General features: G+C 44.8%; 1 protein-coding gene and 1 long non-coding RNA gene across 2 annotated transcripts in view; one reads left to right on the top strand and one right to left on the bottom strand.

Annotated features, from left to right (window-relative positions):
- Positions 1-939: 939 nt before the first annotated feature.
- On the bottom strand, positions 940-3611 carry LOC128400958 (uncharacterized). Its single transcript, XR_008327401.1, has 2 exons — positions 3153-3611; positions 940-2031 (listed from the first exon to the last, which is right to left on the bottom strand). It is a non-coding gene; the product is annotated as an uncharacterized LOC128400958 (long non-coding RNA).
- Positions 3612-3651: 40 nt separating this feature from the next.
- The window catches only part of WNT3 (Wnt family member 3), a 47380-nt gene continuing 32623 nt past the window's right edge, over positions 3652-18408 (top strand). The window contains exon 1 of the mRNA XM_053363707.1: positions 3652-3827. Coding sequence (XP_053219682.1) covers positions 3748-3827 — 80 coding nt within the window. The 5' untranslated portion in view covers positions 3652-3747. The remainder of the gene's footprint in view (positions 3828-18408) is intronic.

Here is an 18408-nt window from a genome sequence, read left to right as displayed (position 1 = left end):
GGAATTGTCAACGTGATACCTATGAGCACCAGTGCTCAAAAGCACCTCCTGTGGCACTGTGAATATTCCCTCAAATGGGATACAGTCATACCTCGGGTTACAGATGCTTCGAGTTGTGCGATTTCAGGTTGTGCACCGTGCCGAACCCGGAAGTACTGGAATAGATAACTTCCGGGTTTTGGTGCTTGTGCAGAAGCACTAAATCACACTTTGCGCATGCGCAGAAGCGCCAAATCGCCAAATGTGCCACTGTGGGTGGCGAACACTGCAGGTTGTGAATGTGCTTCCCACACGGATCACGTTCGCAACCTGAGCGTCCACTGTACTTCATAAACAAATTCCTGCTCAGTTCCTGTTTGCATTGGCTCAGCTTCTCTTGCATTGAACACCCCACACCTAAACATGTCCACATTTCATTGGAGGTCAGAGTTGGGGACCCAGCTTCCCATCTTTTCTGAATGGAGGAGAGGTGTAAAGAACTTCTCTCTATGAGTGTGCCATTTTGGAGCCATTTTGTGCTATGCCGTGCCCTGCCCCCTCAGGCAGCCATTTTGTGACCGGCCTGCAAGACAATTCCAATGTACCCACTGGTCCAAAAAGGTTGGCGATCCCGGCTGTAGACAGTGCTGGACTAGGCAGGCCAATATGGTCTCTCTCAATTAAAGGCAGCTTCCTTTATTCCTCTAATTAAAGAAAGGAAAAGGGAAATCAGAAATGCTCCTATTTACTGCAATTGAATCACCACATTGTTTGATACAATAAAGTAGCCAAATAAAATGAAGTATTCAAGGGGGGCAAGTATTCAGAGTTATGTGATATGTGCACATTAATCTGCAATGACCATTTCAGCTTGTCACTTGCGTTCATTTATATTATGATTTTAAAATTATGAAGTTACTTCTGTTAAGTTGTTGGTGAACATATCAGACGACACAGCGATTCTTCAAACAGCTCTTGTTTATTCACAGGCCAGAACAGAACTGAACTGAAGGGTTCAGCCAGCCTGCTTATATAGAGCTCCACTAGAACGCAACAGTAACCATTTTCTGTAACTATCCAATCACTGAATGTCACTTTCAATCCCTTATTTGCATATGTGGACCTGAGTGAAAACTATCTACAGTATCCCCCTGCTGGCCCAGGGTGAGAACCTCAGTACATAAACAACTTTTTAAAGCGAGCTGAATAACTTGCGCATGCTCTCTAGTGCCTTTGGAGTGGTAAACCGCTGCTTGCGGGATATCAGATTTGAAATTCCTGCTCTCTGTCACAAAACGCACTTTGTTAATCACCCTATGATCCATGAGTGCTGTAGGAACTCCGAAAGGTCTTGCAGCTGTACCCACCTGCTTGTGAGGTAAAACCATCTGTTTATCTACAGACACACACCGGATCTAGCTGTGCCATCCACGTCATGTTACACGCAGAGAGCAAAAGCGATGCTATGGAAATGTGCTTGTGGAGCAAGCAGCTACAGATCGCTCTTGCAAGGGAGCCAAGCCGAAAACTTAAGGGAAGGGAGTCACTCTTAATGCACACATATGGCTGCTACTGGTGATGAGCCGTCAGTCTCAGATATGGCAATCAATCAATCAATCAATCAATCAATATCAATCAATCTTGATTGATTTGGCAATAAACAAAGCTCAGGTCGTGAGCAGAACCCCATCCACCAAGGGACAATTCATACGTAATGAATCTACCGTTATATTACAGTATGAGCACTGTAACACCCACCCTTAGTGTCAATGTTTTATTTATTTAAAGGGTTCGATGGCTTATCTTTCCTAGCAATTTTGATGTGCAAGGCAGCTAGCAACAGATACAGCGAAACAATTATTTGAGAATAACTGGTGCAAGTGAAGAGTGAAGTGGCCTCCCCAAAATAAATGCACCGGCTTTCAGCTTTTGGATAAAACCTCCAACCAGCTTTCAAATCCTCCTCAGATGGCCAAATTTGCTGGGAAGCAAGCAGAGATTGGGCTAGGCAGGCTCACTCAGGGAGCAGTTCCTGCAGCTGAAGTGTGGCTCCTGAAAAAGGAAGACATGGAGCAAGGCATTAGATTTCAGATCACACGCATGGATTGACCTAACATGGTCTAAGAAGCCACAACATGCCCTTATGTCTCTGTGTGGGCTGTGAGCGGTGTGTGTGTGTGTGTGTCCACAGATATTATAATTCTGGGCCCATTCTGTGTGTTAGGAAGAAGCAAGAAGTTGGCTGAGATGGTAAGATTCTGCACTGGACAACTTAAAAATTCAGGTGAGGGCAGTGTCATATTTTTGAATTTTCTCCCTCATTTAAATCTTTCCGCTGGCATGAAAAAACCACCACAGGCTGCCAGAGAGAAATGTGAGCATAATTCTCTCTCTGATACGCTTGTTTACTACTCCCAGGGTGTCGCTGTTTAAAGCCAGGAAGCATTCAGAAAACATCCTCTCTCTCCTGCAATGTGAAGTGGTGCTGTCCAGAATTGCACCACTTTAGCCTGCCAAGTCAGTGTAATTGTACAGAAGACACCCCCCCCAGTGAATTTATAAGGCAGGTCCATATTGTGTACCCGTTTGACACACAACACCCAAAGTTCTTGCTCATATGAATCGCTTTGGGCATTTTCCATGGGGTCAATTTTTAACATGAAACTGCACCGGCTGTTGGCGTCCATCCCCTTCAAGACGCCTCTGCCTCCCTCTTTCTTGCTCGCACCTTAACAACATTCAGACGTGCATGCAAAGGGGGAGGAAGTTTCTGACATCAAGTGTACAAAAATCCCCACAAACAAACCCCAAAAATTCTTTTGCTCTGGGCAAAATGCCATGCCACTCGTAGTTGTGGGATAAACCTCTGTGAAGGAGACGAGAATCTCTCCTCATCCCAGTGAACTGTTCTTCTCAGACTCAAAAGTGCCCTGCGAAGAATGTGAGCAAAAGCTGAATTTCAACCAGACCTGAGCCCTTGAGCTAGGGTGGGAAAAACGTCTAAATAAAATAGGAATGGGGCACTCAGTGCCTAGTTAACATGGACCTGCACATCGCGAGCTGCACTGAATTTTGCTTTTTGCCATGTAGCTACACCTAGTGCATTTTTCCTGCACTGAAACGAAATTCAGAATCTGGCTACTCCCTCCCCCTTCCCGCCCCCCCTTCCTTACCTTCCAAGAGGCTTGCCTTATCGTGTCACACCAGATGGGCCATGCAATGCACATCCCTGGGAGATTTTTAAAATATATATATATAAATATATATAAAGAAGAAATCTTGTTAGCCTGGAAAACTGTCTTTCAAGGTTTGTCTGTTCCCTTCCCTTGGCAAGCGGTAGGAATAAAGTTGCAAAAGCAAGTGGGGGTTAAGAGAGAGAGAGAGAGAGAGAGAGAGAGAGAGAGAGAGAGAGAGAGATGTTGGAATGATTGACAGCTCTGAACTATAGGCTCATCCCTTACCTTAGGCCATGCAATCCGATTGGCTGTCTCCTGACATCCCCAAAGCGCAGCACTTTTTAATAGAAGCTTTGGGTAGATCGTCGGGGGTGGGTGGGGGAAAAGGTTCAGTGAGGTGCATTTCTGACAAGGCATAAAGTCATTTCCCCCACTTTGGGAAGACTTTTCCCTGGGCTGCTTTTGGTGGGGGTGGGTGGGTGGGGGTAGAAAGGGCCTGGGTTTTTTTGATTTACTCGTTTTTTTTGTACTTAAATGTTTTTCTGCAAACTTCGGGGAGAGTGGTCTTCTCCTCAGCACCAAGCCTGGACTAATGGATTACCACGTGCTCGGATTAATTTTAGCTTTCCTCCTCGGTGATGCCAACGTTTTAGCCGGTTATCCCATTTGGTGGTAAGGCTTAACTTTCCCCCTCGCCTCAAACTTTTGGCAGCTTGTTTTGCCCATTTCCATCCTGTCTCTGCACATCCTCAATTCTCTCTCTTAGTGCCCTGCTTTCATTCACACGTTTCTATTCTCCCACTTTTGCTACGGTTAATGCAAGGTTTCTTGCTTTGGAAGGGTGACATGCTTCTTAATAATTTTTTGCATTGATAACTTGATAGTTCGCCTCCCAGCCTCAGCCCTCAGTAGCTTCATATAACGCCTCTGAATGTAATTTTTAGGCAGCGGACGAGAATGTTGCAAAGCCAGTTGCAAAGGATGGCATCTCAGAGGGAGAAGTATAATTCAGATTCATTGTTATTAAGTGTTTTGGCAAGGAATACTGGAATACTGACAATGTTTTTTAAAAGGCCATTCATCAGATGTGTCTTTTTGTTTTAAATAATGTGACCATCCTTCAGTCTCCTCTTAAGTACTTGACCTGAATGAGTAGTGTGTTTCTGTTTTCTTTGGCTATGCTACAATTGTTCTCTTTAATAATAATGATTTGGTCATATGTAAAGTCATTGGGCTACAGAAACACGGTTAACGAAAACCGAGCAAGTTACAAGTTCTGATTTGACGAAGATTTTTGTAACGGCTTGGAATTTTACTTCGCCGCTTTGCACGGAAAAGCAAATAAGCAATTTTCGCTCCTACTGGAGTTGTTTCTAGGCTCCAACAAACCAAAAAGATAATCACTAAAGAAAATGTGGTCAAAGACTTTGTATTTTGGGGGGCAGAGACTTACAGTAAAGGCAAATCTAAGGTTCATTGAAAGATGTCAGTATTTAATAATTCAGTATCCCTTCCTGGCATTTTCTCTCCTGATCTGTTAAGATTCTTCCTTGAAGTATATGTGGTGGAAAATGCTCAGCCTAATGTGACTAGAAATCACAAAAGCAATGTTAACTTGAGTAACACCTAAAGAAGCCTCTCTTCCATCTTTCAAGAGTCCTTTTCATATTATTCATTCCTTAAGTCCTTTCTAAGCCGACACAACAAAGAAATGAGCTAAAGTAGACTGTGGAAATAGGCTAAAAAGGGACCGTATTTTGAAATTCGATGATTACTGTAAAGCTCTGCTTGGTTTCCCTATTTTAAAAACATGGAAGAACGAACATTTAGCACATCGGGCAGTATTTTATATTATTATTGTCTCGTTATGTGGGAATAATATAGAGACTTAAATGCTGACAAAAACAAGCCCGTTTCCCTTGCTCTGTGGACATGAGTCAAACACTGAGGGCACAGCCAGGATATTTCTTCAATTCAACATCCCTTCATTTAGATTAATCAGATCTCTCTTAACCCCAGTTTGATAAAACCAGCTTCCTGCATTGTTTATTGGGCACATCTGAACAACATCAGAGTTAAAAGCTTTGTTAGAATTGGAGAAAGTGCCAATGAGAGATGCATTTGGTTACCAAACACAGCTTTCAGGGAGTCCAGTTGGGTTTTCTGACCAAAACAGGCCCCTAAATCTTAATTAAGTCAACCACTTTTGAAACACAAAGAGGTATCTCGATATTTCAATGGCAAGATCTGTTCTTTTAGCATTCTCAAATAATGGCAATAAGAAGGGATTAATTGCCTTCTTTCCCTATGGTTTCCAAAAAAAACCTGTCCCCACCTCCTCAGATCCACTAAGGGTATCTTCAATGACCTCATAGAAAACAAAGGATGAAATTTCTGGTTGCGAGAATCTAGATGACGTAACATACGTAATTTAACAGGGTTTGCATTCAACATATTTTAGGAGATCAGTTTTTAAAGGGTCAGCAACCATTTCAGGGAGGCAATATATCATTGTCTGAATTGAACTTTTTGCTTCGATGATTATGAAGTAGGACGGCAAATACTATAAGAATTTTGTTGAGTACTAAGACCACAAACTTTGTTTTGCTTTTCGTTTAAAGGTGATTGCAGATTTGAGTGCATTAATGTGCGGTTGAACCTGAGTGTACATTTGTCACAAGCTGATATGTATGTTCTAAACTTGGATCTATCTTTTTACTCTGGATATTTTCTGCCTTTTAGTCTTTTGCTTCCCTCCCCTTCCAGTCCAGTTTATTGTTTTCGGCTGACATAGCGCAGGGCTCCCCAACCTTTTGGGATATTGGGAGAAATTATTGCGGAGATCGTGAAATACTCATTTCCCAGGAGAAAACCTACTGATGTTCAGAAAAACAGCTGAAACGCCTGTACACATCCCAAAACAAATAAAACACAGACAAAAAATGGGCAGTGCTTTCCCCCTGAGGAAGAAAAAAGCATCAACAGCAGGCAAAAAACAACAACTCCTAAATATAAAAATAAAAATTTGGAGAGACATAGAGCTTTGGCATGAGCCAAGGATGGTGTCAGGCTGCTGTGGTGCCCATGGGCACCACATTGGAGAGACCAGATAGAAAGTGTTAGTTCCTCCAGCTTGCATTTTTCACCAGATATTAAGAAGTGGGTTGCAAAGAGCTGGATTTCAAATCTGGACCACGCCAGAGAGTCCCTTGCAACTCCCCCTGCAGGATAAATACATTTGGGAAGAGCTTAGACAGTAAATTAACCACATGCATGTCAGCTCACAAGTAAGCTCCATTGAGTTCAATGGGACTTATTTCCAGGTAGGTGTGTATAGAATTGCAGCCTAATACAACCTTCAAACAATGCAATAGAGGCAGATTCTATAGCCTGAAACATACCCATTCAAGCCCCTTCATGGTTTGGCGGTTTAACAAACACTGAGCAACGCTATCTGAAAGGACACAAATGCTTGCAAGTATTTAAATAAATTACTTAGCTCTTTTTCAGCAATGAGGTGGACGCTGTAGATCAGCAGCAAGCCACAGACTTTTAAACCCACATGGGAGAGTCGCAATCCACTTCTACCTTTTAAAATACTTATACCTCATTGTTTCAAACAAGCAGAAAACAACGCCTCCCTAATTCTCCAGTCTAACCAGCAATCTAAAAAAGAAATAATGTAATTAGGAATGCAGTTCTGGATATGGGGCCAAATTTAGACTTGTCGGGTTAAAAGTATCCAGTTTATTCCAGCTGCAAAGTCTGAAATTCCCGGTGCAGGTGGTACCTTCTCTAGAGGAACTATTTAGAGGTGTGGTTCTGGGAAACAAGGATGGAGTGGCAGTAATACGGGGAAAATAGAAAAGAGCAGGAATGTCTGCACAGTTTCCAACTTGTCTGGAATTCTGGGGATGAGCAAGGATTGTGCTGGGGGAGGGATACACAGCAATGTGTGCAAAACGCAAGCAGCATGGGCAAGAAAGATATTTAGCTTCACCCTCGAATACGAACTGCCTGCATGTACAGCAGAGATATCCCTGCTATGAGGGAACGATTTATCTCCCTAACTTTCTACCTGCTGCTTTGTTGTTTCTGCTTGTCCTAATTGGCTTCCGTTAACACATCGGATGTGTTAGCTGCTGCATATTTCATCATTCAGTTGCCATTAAGCGGTATTGTTGGCAAACAGACTAGGCATAGTCAGTGCAATCCAGTGGAGGTTTTCCGAATCCTTCCACTGAATCGAATGGTGTGTCCCGATCTGTAGAAACGGCAGAGAGCTGTTGCAAGGGCTATAGCTTCAGGCAGTTAGTCGGGAAGGGCAAGTGGTGTTTGCGGATTAACTGTGAGAAGAGCAGTCGTCGCAGGAAGATCAGCTTTGCAAAAAAGAAGAATCTCTATCCAAAACAGAGCTCTCAGTTCCTGGGCAAGACCGTTCAGACGGTGCTATCATTCTGCGACGAATGTGTTGAATTCTGTGACCACACCCAGCCCAAATCATTTATTTATGTATTAGATTTATTCTATTTATAACTCCGTCATAAGATGTCAGGGCGGTTCACAGAATAAAATCATCAATAAAGTAGGCTGGGGGGGGTGATATTGCCACTGCTCGAGGTGCATGCTCCTCCAAACAATTTGGAAACGTCTTTCTATGAGTTGTTATCTTAAAAAGAAAAGAAAAGGGAGATTTGACTTACAGTGCCATGGAGCAAAAAAGGGAAGCAAGGCATGTGCTTGCAGTCTTCTCATGCCTTGCAGAATTCAGCCCAGTGATGAGTGCAAAAATGTGTAGACACAGCCGAAGGTGTGACCTGCAAGCAGGAGGATATACTGTACCAATGTTCTCTATGAACCTAGGCCATGTCTGGGTCAAACAGGGGTCAGAGGTCAAAGCCTTCTCCTGGAGGCAGAAGGTGACAATGCCAGGGTCAAGAAGCAGAGGCAAAACAAGACGCAAATTATAAGCCGGAGACCACAGAAGGTTTACTTAAACCAGTGCACACTCAATGACTTTGTTCTCATCCACGTCAATAACATTCAAACTTGTGCACAAATAGCACATATAACCTGAACATGCACACATGTGCATACACACACACACACACACACACCAGGGCTTTAAGCCTGTTGCATAGGACTAAGCTTGAAACTAAATACAGTGGAACCTTGTGTTACGTACAGTGGTACCTCAGGATGCAAACGGGATCCGTTCCGAACCTAACCCGTGTCCACGCGTCTGTGCGTGCGTGGGTCACGTTTCGGCACTTCTGCGTGTGCGCGTGACGTCATTTTGAGCGTCTGCGCAAGCAAGCGCGGCGAAACCCAGAAGTAACACGCTCCGTTACTTCCGGGTCACCGCAGAGTGCAACCTGAAAATATTCACCCCGAAGCGTATTTATCCCGAGGTATGACTGTACTGTCCTCCTTACAAATTCGGGATATGAGTTCCGCTGACGCGGGTGGCGCTGTGGGTTAAACCACAGAGCCTAGGACTTGCCGATCAGAAGGTCGGCAGTTCGAATCCCCGCGACAGGGTGAGCTCCCGTTGCTCGGTCCCTGCTCCTGCCAACCTAGCAGTTCGAAAGCACATCAAAGTGCAAGTAGATAAATAGGTACCGCTCCGGCGGGAAGGTAAACGGCATTTCCATGCGCTGCTCTGGTTCGCCAGAAGCGGCTTAGTCACGCTGGCCACATGACCCGGAAGCTGTACACTGGGTCCCTCGGCCAATAAAGCGAGATGAGCGCCGCAACCCCAGAGTTGGCCATGACTGGACCTAATGGTCAGGGGTCCCTTTACCTTTAACCCGGAAGTAGGTTCTCCGGGTAGCGAACTTTGCCCCGGGATGCGAGCGGAAGTCATGCGCCGGCGGCACAGCGGGAGCGGGAATCCCCATTAGCGAAAGTGCACCTCAGGTTAAGAACGGTTTCGGGCTAAGAACGGACCTCCGGAACGAATTAAGTTTGTCACCGGAGGTACCACTGTATGTACAAGATTTAGACCCCTCCTCCTAACCTTGAAGACCCCTACCCGCCCTGTGCCCTCTATTTGACCCATGGCACAAAAACTGAGGGAGGGAGTGGTTGCCTTGGTTTGATTTGTTCTAGCGGCTCAGCTTCTGCAAAGCTTAGTTGGAACGGTTTGCAGAGGGGCACCTGTCTTGCAAAGTGTTTCTGTTTCTAGAGCCCGGCAGGCTGGTGTGTTGTCATTGCAAAAGAAAGGGGAAATGTTCAGGGAACTTAAATGAAGATGAAACAGTTTCGAAGATATCAGGGGATGAAAGGAGACCGGTTTAACATGGGGGAAGCAGTTTGATCACTGGAGCAGTTACGTACGGTGTAACTTGTTGCAAAGAAAGGACCAGGTTTAGGGCTGCTTCATAGGGAATGGCACTTTCTAATTGCACAGCGATGCCATGCTGAAATTTCTGGGGGAAATGGATATATGTGTGTGTGTGTATCTAGTACAGTGGTACCTCAGGTTACAAGCACTTCAGGTTACATACGCTTCAGGTTACAGACTCCGCTAACCCAGAAATATTACCTTGGGTTAAGAACTTTGCTTCAGGATAAGAACAGAAATTGTGCTCTGGCGGCATGGCAGCAGCAGGAGGCCCCATTAGCTAAAGTGGTGCTTCAGGTTAAGGACAGTTTCAGCTTAAGAACGGACCTCTGGAACGAATTAAGTACTTAACCCGAGGTACCACTGAATACATCTGTTTTATTGGATTCACGTGTTCTGAAAAGTCACACTTGGCTGCAACTTCCCAACATGTGTACACACAGCAATTTAGACGCATACAGTAATCTACACACTTTTTTCCACATTTGCTCCTAATACTGTAGGCAATTCACCACATTTGAAATGCCGCTTGGGATCACTTATTTATTTATTTAATGGCTTCTTCTTGCACAGGCCACAAGGCAGCGTACAAGAAAAACAAGTAGATAAGAATACATAAAATCCATTAAATACGTACGTACGTACATACATACATACATACAAACATACATACATACCACAGTCCATTAAAAACACACAACAAATCACTGAACGGCAATTGCTAAGAGCAAAAGCAGCAACCAGGGGTCTCCTTCTCCAAATACCCTCCCCAAAATAGGTGTTTTCTTGACTAACTGACTGAAGCTATAGACATGTACGCGTTAGTTGTTTGAAATGCAGTGAGTCTCCCCCCCTCCCCCCGTTTCTCAGGTGGCATTCCTACATTGCTCCATAAATGGAGCAAGGATGTCTCCACCCAAAGCCCATAACCTGATTTATTTCCCTGTGCTGAACTCCAATTCAATGAAGCTGTTGCCTGACCTATGCACAATAGCTGAACTGTACACACATCAGCTTCCGTTTTCTAAAGGGATAGAAGCTGGTGCGTCGAAGGGGGCGTTTCTTAAGAAGCTACAGGACACCTACAGAGTGCGGCCGACATCATGTGCACTCGGCTTCAAACACCAGCAGGGGGAGCATACTGAAGCCGGAGTCAGCTGCGATGTACACATAACCATAGAGAGGTGTGGCCAGACATAGCTCAGTAGGGAGAGAATTCTACTTGCAAGGAGCCACCACCAAAAAAGCCCTTTCTCAGGCCCTCATACCATGTATTTCATCCCACTCAGGGACTCCTACGAGGGCCTCATCTGCTGATCTCAAAGTGCAGGCAGGTCTTGTTTAAGTGAAACACCTAAGATACCTTATATGTTGTTGTTGCTAATTAAATTTGTATACAGTGGTACCTTGGTTCTCAAACTTAATCTGTCCCGGAAGCCCATTCCAAAACCAAAGCGTTCCAAAACCAAGGCACGCTTTCCCATAGAAGGTCATGCAAAATGGATTAATCCGTTCCAGACTTTTAAAAACAACCCCTAAAACAGCAATTTATCATGAATTTTACTATCTAACGAGACCACTGATCCATAAAATGAAGGCAATAAACAATGTACTGCAGTCACACAATCAATCAATCAATCAGTTGCTGAACTGGGTTCCAGACAGTCACAAAAAAGCCACAAAAACGCAAAATAAATAGCAAAAACAGGCAGACCTCAGCATAACACTCAAATCGGAAGCATAACAATCAAAACGGAGCACGTTCGGCTTCCGAAAAATGTTTGCAAACCGGAACAGTTACTTCCGGGTTTGCAGTGTTTGGGTTCCAAGTTGTTTGAGTACCAAGACGTTTGAGAACCAAGGTACCATTGTATACCTGGAGGTCTCAAGGTAGTTCACAAGGGGGGGGAAATCACAATATAACATACATAATAAAAACTAAAACAAGAGCACTCCCCAACACTTATTAAATGGGGATTGTATGTCACTCAGCCAGGGGCCTGGATTTTGCCTGGCACCTAAAGGTGTATAATGACCAAACCTCCCTAGGGGGAGCATGCAGAAAAGGCCCATTTTCATGTTGCCACCCTCCGGACCTCTCGTAGAGGAGGCACCTAAAGAAGGGCCTCAGAAGATGATTCTGTTTCATATCGAGACAGGCATTCCTTAAGGTATTGGGGCCCTGAGCTGCAATATACGGTATATGCATCCTTGAAAAAGAAAAGGACAAAAGCAACCAAAATAATTCACTGTAATTCAGTGTGGGGAGAGTTAACAGCTGCGACCTACACACTCAAACTTGAGCCTCCACAGGTTCTCTGTTCAAGGCTCATACCTGTACTAGTAAAACGTGAAATCAAGATGTCATCCCTCTCCAAGAACACAAGGAAGGCTGTGGGCGTTTTGTGGCATGGCTTGGGGTTGTTTCGAAAACCCGCCATCGCCAGGAAACAAAATGGATCAAGTTCCCTGGGGTCTCATCACAAGAGCACTCAGATAAGTGAACCCAAAGAGGCTATCTTGGCGGCTGCCCTCCAACTCTGGAACTTGCACCCAGAAGTATTTTTAGAGACTGGATTTCGTTTTCCTCATCCAAAATTTTGACTGCATGCTTCAGACACTTAAAAAGAACAAAGCTTGGCAGCCAATAATGTTGGCGGCTAGCTGCCAGCCAGTGGGCAGGCGGCAGCTGAAGTGAACCAATGAGATGCCACCGCCGTTTTGCCCGTGCGAATCCAAAAAATCAGCATCCATGCCAACTTTCCAGGTGACGCAAATGAATTTTGGAGGATGAGCCATCGAAGGGAGACAGTGGCTGAGCTGAGCTTTGGCAGTAAAAACAAGCTCTAAGCTAAATACCATCAAATCCTTGCCCAACTTATTAGGCCAAGCTACAGATTCGCAGTGTTATGGGGTATCTGTAGGATCTTCTCACCTCCACCCTTACTTCAGAGACAGGCATTGATAAATAGAGCATACTTGAAAGATGGCTGTCCAACCGTTCTGTGAAAACCTCCCAAGACGGAAGCTGCCTTCAAAGGCAAGGGCGAAAGCACTTTGGACAATCTCAGACGCCTTCATAATTTTCCCACTTCCCCTGCAGTCGTCCTAAACCAACTGCCCATCCCAATTCTTTAGTGGCCTTTATTTTCTTTATGAAACCCTTTTAAATGTTTGAAAACATAACATATTGTAAGGTAAGGTAAAGGGACCCTTGACCATTAGGTCCAGTCGTGGCCGACTCTGGGGTTGCGGCGCTCATCTTACTTTATTGGCCGAGGGAGTCGGCGTACAGCTTCCGGGTCATGTGACCAGCATGACTAAGCCGCTTCTGGCAAACCAGAGCAGCACACGGAAACGCTGTTTGCCTTCCCGCTGGAGTGGTACCTATTTATCTACTTGCACTTTAACGTGCTTTCGAACTGCTAGGCTGGCAGGAGCAGGGACTGAGCAACGGGAGCTCACCCCGTCGCGGGGATTCGAACCGCCGACCTTCTGATCGGCAAGTCCTAGGCTCTGTGGTTTAACCCACAGCGCCACCCATGTCCCTTAATATATTGTACTGAGTGCCATAAATGTACTGCATGTTAATGTTTAGCTGTAAGATTTTAAGATGCCCAGTAAGAAATTTCAGGAAATTCTGATACTTACTGGTTAATCTCAAGAACAACCAGATGCCTCCAGTAAACGTTGAGATGTCGTGCTCAATCCATCTGAAAAAGAAAACCAGCTGTTCGATTGTTTAAAAAAGGCACATGACACATACGTTCCCAGTGGACACCTGAATTGTAGGAATTGCCCGTAAATGTTAAGATGCACCTTTTCCCTGACATGGACCACAGTATATTTGTGTGTATATCTAATATTTTGCACTCTTTTAAAACTGTTGCCATCTGAGTGCCTAGCTTAGGAATGCAAACGGTACCCACTTATGTAAATGGCAGACCAAATAACAATATTTTGTTGTTGTTGTTTAGTCGTTTAGTCGTGTCCGACTCTTCGTGACCCCACGGACCAGAGAACGCCAGGCACTTCTGTCCTCCACTGCCTCCCGCAGTTTGGTCAAACTCATGCTGGAAGCTTCGAGAACACTGTCCAACCATCTCGTCCTCTGTCATCCCCTTCTCCTTGTGCCCTCCATCTTTCCCAACATCAGGGTCTTCTCCAGGGAGTCTTCTCTTCTCATGAGGTGGCCAAAGTACTGGAGCCTCAGCTTCACAATCTGTCCTTCCAGTGAGCACTCAGGGCTGATTTCCTTCAGAATGGAGAGGTTTGATCTTCTTGCAGTCCATGGGACTCTCAAGAGTCTCCTCCAGCACCATAATTCAAAAAATAACAATATAACAAATAACAATAATCAGAGTCCTTGGAAGAAGTCTGCCGCAATGGCAAATTGCTCGATTACGGTATATTCTCTATACACAAAGGGAGAAATGCTCCTGGTTTGGACCTGACATTTCTATATGGCACCGTCTCCCGCAAAAATAAACTTGGTTTTGCAGGCAAGATGCCCTCCTTGTTCACAATTTTATTTACCGGTAGCCTATTTCCACTGTCGTGGCCTACCTGACACCCTTCAACATATACATTGGGTTTTTAAATGTGGAATTCCTTGTTATGTTTTGGCAGTCAGTTTAGGCTGGCAAGCAGGGGAGCAAAGCGCCTTGACACAGTTGCATAAATTCATGGAGATGTTCGGGCGATTTCCATCTCTGTGATTCCATCACGATCCAATGAAGTAAGGAAGGATTTCCCCTCATCCTTTCCCTGGGGCACCAGAGATTGGATGTTGTATTTATAGCATTTATTATAAGTATTTGCAAATTACCGTTCCATAAAAATTCCCAGGGCAGCTTACATAAAAAGAAAATGCAGAGCAATTATGAAGCAGGTACAACCAATCAAAACCATTATGAAGCGCAGTAATGAAAAGGCAGCAAGATCTTAAAAGCCAGATAAAAACAATCAACAGAAGCAAAATTAATTCTAAAAAGGCCTGGCTAATGTTGAAAGGAAAACAAAAATAGCTGAAAGGTGAACATTTCTGGGAAACACAGAATGGACTCAAACCGTATCAAAATATCAGACTTCAAACTTTTTTTCCCAGATGGGGATTCCAACAAAGGCGTCTAAAATTAGGATTTCATCCAAATATGCTTTAGGCTGCAATGCTATACACACTTACCTAGAATGGGAGTCTATTATTATTATTATTATTATTATTATTATTATTATTATTACCCCGCCCATCTGGCTGGGTTTCCCTAGGCACTCTGGGCGGCTTCCAGCAGAATATAAAAATATAATAAAAAATTGTACTCTCAATGAAGTTTACTTTTGGGTAAGCATGCATAGGATTGTATTGCTAGCAGGGACGGAAGGTAATGTCAAGTTTGGGTTCTCTCAGTTTCTCATTTTTTTTCAATCTTAAGCTCAGTTCTCCAGGTTTCTGCAGCAAATTTCCTTTTTAAAAATCCTCATGAAAATCCTTCAGGATTGTAGTGTGAATTTCTCCCGGTGCACACATTTTTTCTCTGAAGCTTGGACTAATGTACACATTTTTTACAGGAGTTTTCTCCTGATATAATGCAAGTTGATGTTATTTACATTACTATATTCATATTTTATAAATGTCGCCCCCCCCCCGACATCCTGCATTTTTGGTAAACATTGTTTGGTTGGAGAACTGCATTGTAAAATTTGGAGAAGCGAGATTTTGAAGGATGGCAGAGTTCCAGTTCTTATCTTGTTTGGGAAAATGCGAATATGATAAATGCAGCTTTATATGCAAATCAAATCTATTTTTTCCCCCTCCACCCCTAACTGCCAGAACATAATTTCCTTGCAGAGGGAACACTTCACAGTGCCGGATTTACATATAAGCTAAACAAGCTATAGCTTAGGGCCCTACTCTCTTGGGGGCCCCCAGAAAGCTGGATGTACATTTCCAAAATATAAGATAAAAAACAAATAAAATAAAGCCTACATACAGCAACAATGTTTTGTGTTGTGTAGGCTCCTATGATGCAAATCATGGGCCCCGCCTGCTAGCCTGCTCCCTAATATATCCCTAGTTTATATATAGGGTTAAGGGACGTGGGTGGTGCTGTGGAGCCCAGGACTTGCCGATCAGAAGGTCGGTGGTTCGAATCCCCGCGACGGGGTGAGCTCCCGTTGCTCGGTCCCTGCTCCTGCCAACCTAGCAGTTCAAAAGCACGTCAAAGTGCAAGTAGATAAATAGGTACCACTCCGGCGGGAAGGTAAACGGTGTTTCCGTGCACTGCTCTGGTTCGCCAGAAGCGGCTTAGTCATGCTGGCCACATGACCTGGAAGCTGTATGCTGGCTCCCCCGGCCAATAAAGTGAGATGAGCGCTGCAACCCCAGAGTCAGTCACGACTGGACCTAATGGTCAGGGGTCCCTTTACCTTTACTATATATAGGGTGCCTACATTTTGCATGTGCCAATGGCTTTAGATACCTATTAGGTCCACAAATTACCATATAGCATATATTCAACACAAAAAACTGTGACAATTTGTTGTTGACAAAGGACAGCTGGACATATAAAGGGCCCCATTACCTTCAGTAGCTTAGGGCCTCCTCAAACCTAAATCCTGCCCTGACTTCACACATTAAGTGTCCAACTACAAAAAAGAACCCAGTGTGTAAATGTCACAAACATGCTTTTGCAAGATCTGTATATATCATACCACGAGTGCCTGCAGCAGCTCCCTGTTGAATGCAATATGTGAGATGCATTTACCTGGAAGTGAGAGTAAAGCTTGCCTGCTACTGCTGATGATGATTTGGGGGGGGTGCAAGCAAATGGGTTGATGGAAGGTGCTTGGGGCACCTGGAAGGTGCAACAGGAGTTGACCGAACTTTGTGGAATGTGAACTGCTGCCGTACAGTAAGGGCACGGAGCGCAGCTTGACAAGCTCCCAACCTAGAAGCTCCAGGCTGATCTGATAAAAGATGACAAGACTCCTGAAAAATGTTTAAACCTGTTTCTCCTTCCCCCTTTCTTTCTTTGTGCTACGATGCGGGGCGGTGGGGGAGCTAAGGAGCTGCAAAATGGAAAGGGGGGGTTGAGGGAACAAAGCAGGAAAACAGCGGTAGCTACAGGAAGACAATACTAGAGTGTCTTTATTTATCGTTGTTGTTATTTATAGAGCAGCTAAGGAAGTAAGCTGGAAAGAAGGTCCTTTTCTAGGAAACGGTGGCCTGCTGAAATGAATTGTCTCAGACCTGGGAAACGCACTGATTTAGGGATGACCTTTGCCTTTCGATTCTGAGTTAGCTTCATCAGAAGTGCTTAGGGAGCCCACAAAACAACCATACCGCCAATTGAGAGAGCAGAATAAAATCTCTATAAACGCTAAGTTGCTGCGATTGAAGCAGAGCTCTTTGCAACAGCTCAGCTCCTCTGCAAAGGAGCCGGGTGTGTTTTTGCAAGAGCCAAGCCGGTGAAACGAAATCGGCAGCCGCAACAAGAGCACAGTTTTTCTGCAACCAAGTTTTTAAGACTAAGCAGGTGAAACCTGCACAGGTAATACTCTCGAGGCAAATCAAGACCCCTTGCAAGACTTGAGCTCCTCCACAAGACGTTTTGGGCTTGAGCATGTGTCCTGATCCCTCACTTGATGCACAATGGGCCAGTACATTAACCAGGTTGGTGGTTTTAGCCCACCTAGGGACAGCTGTGGCCAGGATTCCTGCAGTGCAGGGAGCTGGACTAATGACCCTCAGTTTCCCTTCCAACCCTAGATTTGGAATGGCCCAAATGTTATTTTGGGGTGTAAAACCCTTGGCCCCAAATTCTTAAGTGTGGCCTGGAGAGATATGAAGTCTCGAATCATAGAATTGAATCTGGTCCAACCCCCTGCAATGCAGGAATATGCAGCTGTCCCATACGGGGATCAAACCTGCAATGTTGGCATTATCAGCACCACACTCTAACCAGCTGAGCTATCCAGACTTCCCCACGTCACTGAGAAACTGGCACCCTACAGGAAGCATAATTGCTGACCCAGTGCTACCATGCCCAAACCAATAACTGCCAATATAGATATATATGAACAAGAATATGGGGCAGTACACCCCCCCAAAGGCTTTGGGCCAGCCAAATGGCACACCTGCATTGCTGGTTGGCTGTCGTAGTTGAGTTGCATGCCAGGCCTCCTAAGAAGTGTGGGGTGTGAAACACAGAGCAGTCAAATACAACGTTCCTAGAGTGGACATGTTTAGACATGAAGAGGGATGTTTGTCCAGCCAGTAGATAAACTTCCTGTTTCCTCCTGTGCTGAGACAAACTTCCTCTACATGTGACCAGAGGTGGGCGTGAATTTACCTATGCAGGTAACAAAAGCACAGGACTGGCCACCACATCTCTCTCTGACTCCATTCCTTGAAGAAGCAACATCTCCTTAGCCTGAGATGCTCTCTTGGCTTCCAGCCAAGAAACGACAAAGGAACTATCTCTTTATGAGATAGATTCCACGTGAATATATTTTGTAACTTAACTCTGCCTTCTGGGATCCATTTGTGAACAGAACGTGTGAGTAAACTCTTTTAAACTTTCATACAAGGCTGTGTCGTATCTATTCTTTTTAGGTAAAGGTAAAGGGACCCCTGACCATTAGGTCCAGTCGTGGCCGACTCTGGGGTTGCGGCGCTCATCTTGCTTTATTGGCCGAGGGAGCCGGCGTACAGCTTCCGGGTCATGTGGCCAGCATGACTAAGCCGCTTCTGGCGAACCAGAGCAGCGCACGGAAACGCCATTTACCTTCCCGCCAGAGCGGTACCTATTTATCTACTTGCACTTTGACGTGCTTTTGAACTGCTAGGTTGGCAGGAGCAGGGACCGAGCAACGGTAGCTCACCCCGTCGCGGGGATTCCAACCGCC

Source organism: Podarcis raffonei, chromosome 13, assembly GCF_027172205.1.
Source record: "Podarcis raffonei isolate rPodRaf1 chromosome 13, rPodRaf1.pri, whole genome shotgun sequence".
Lineage (NCBI taxonomy): Eukaryota > Metazoa > Chordata > Lepidosauria > Squamata > Lacertidae > Podarcis > Podarcis raffonei.
Note: the sequence above shows the minus strand (reverse complement) of the source record. Positions and strands in the feature narration are given on the sequence as shown.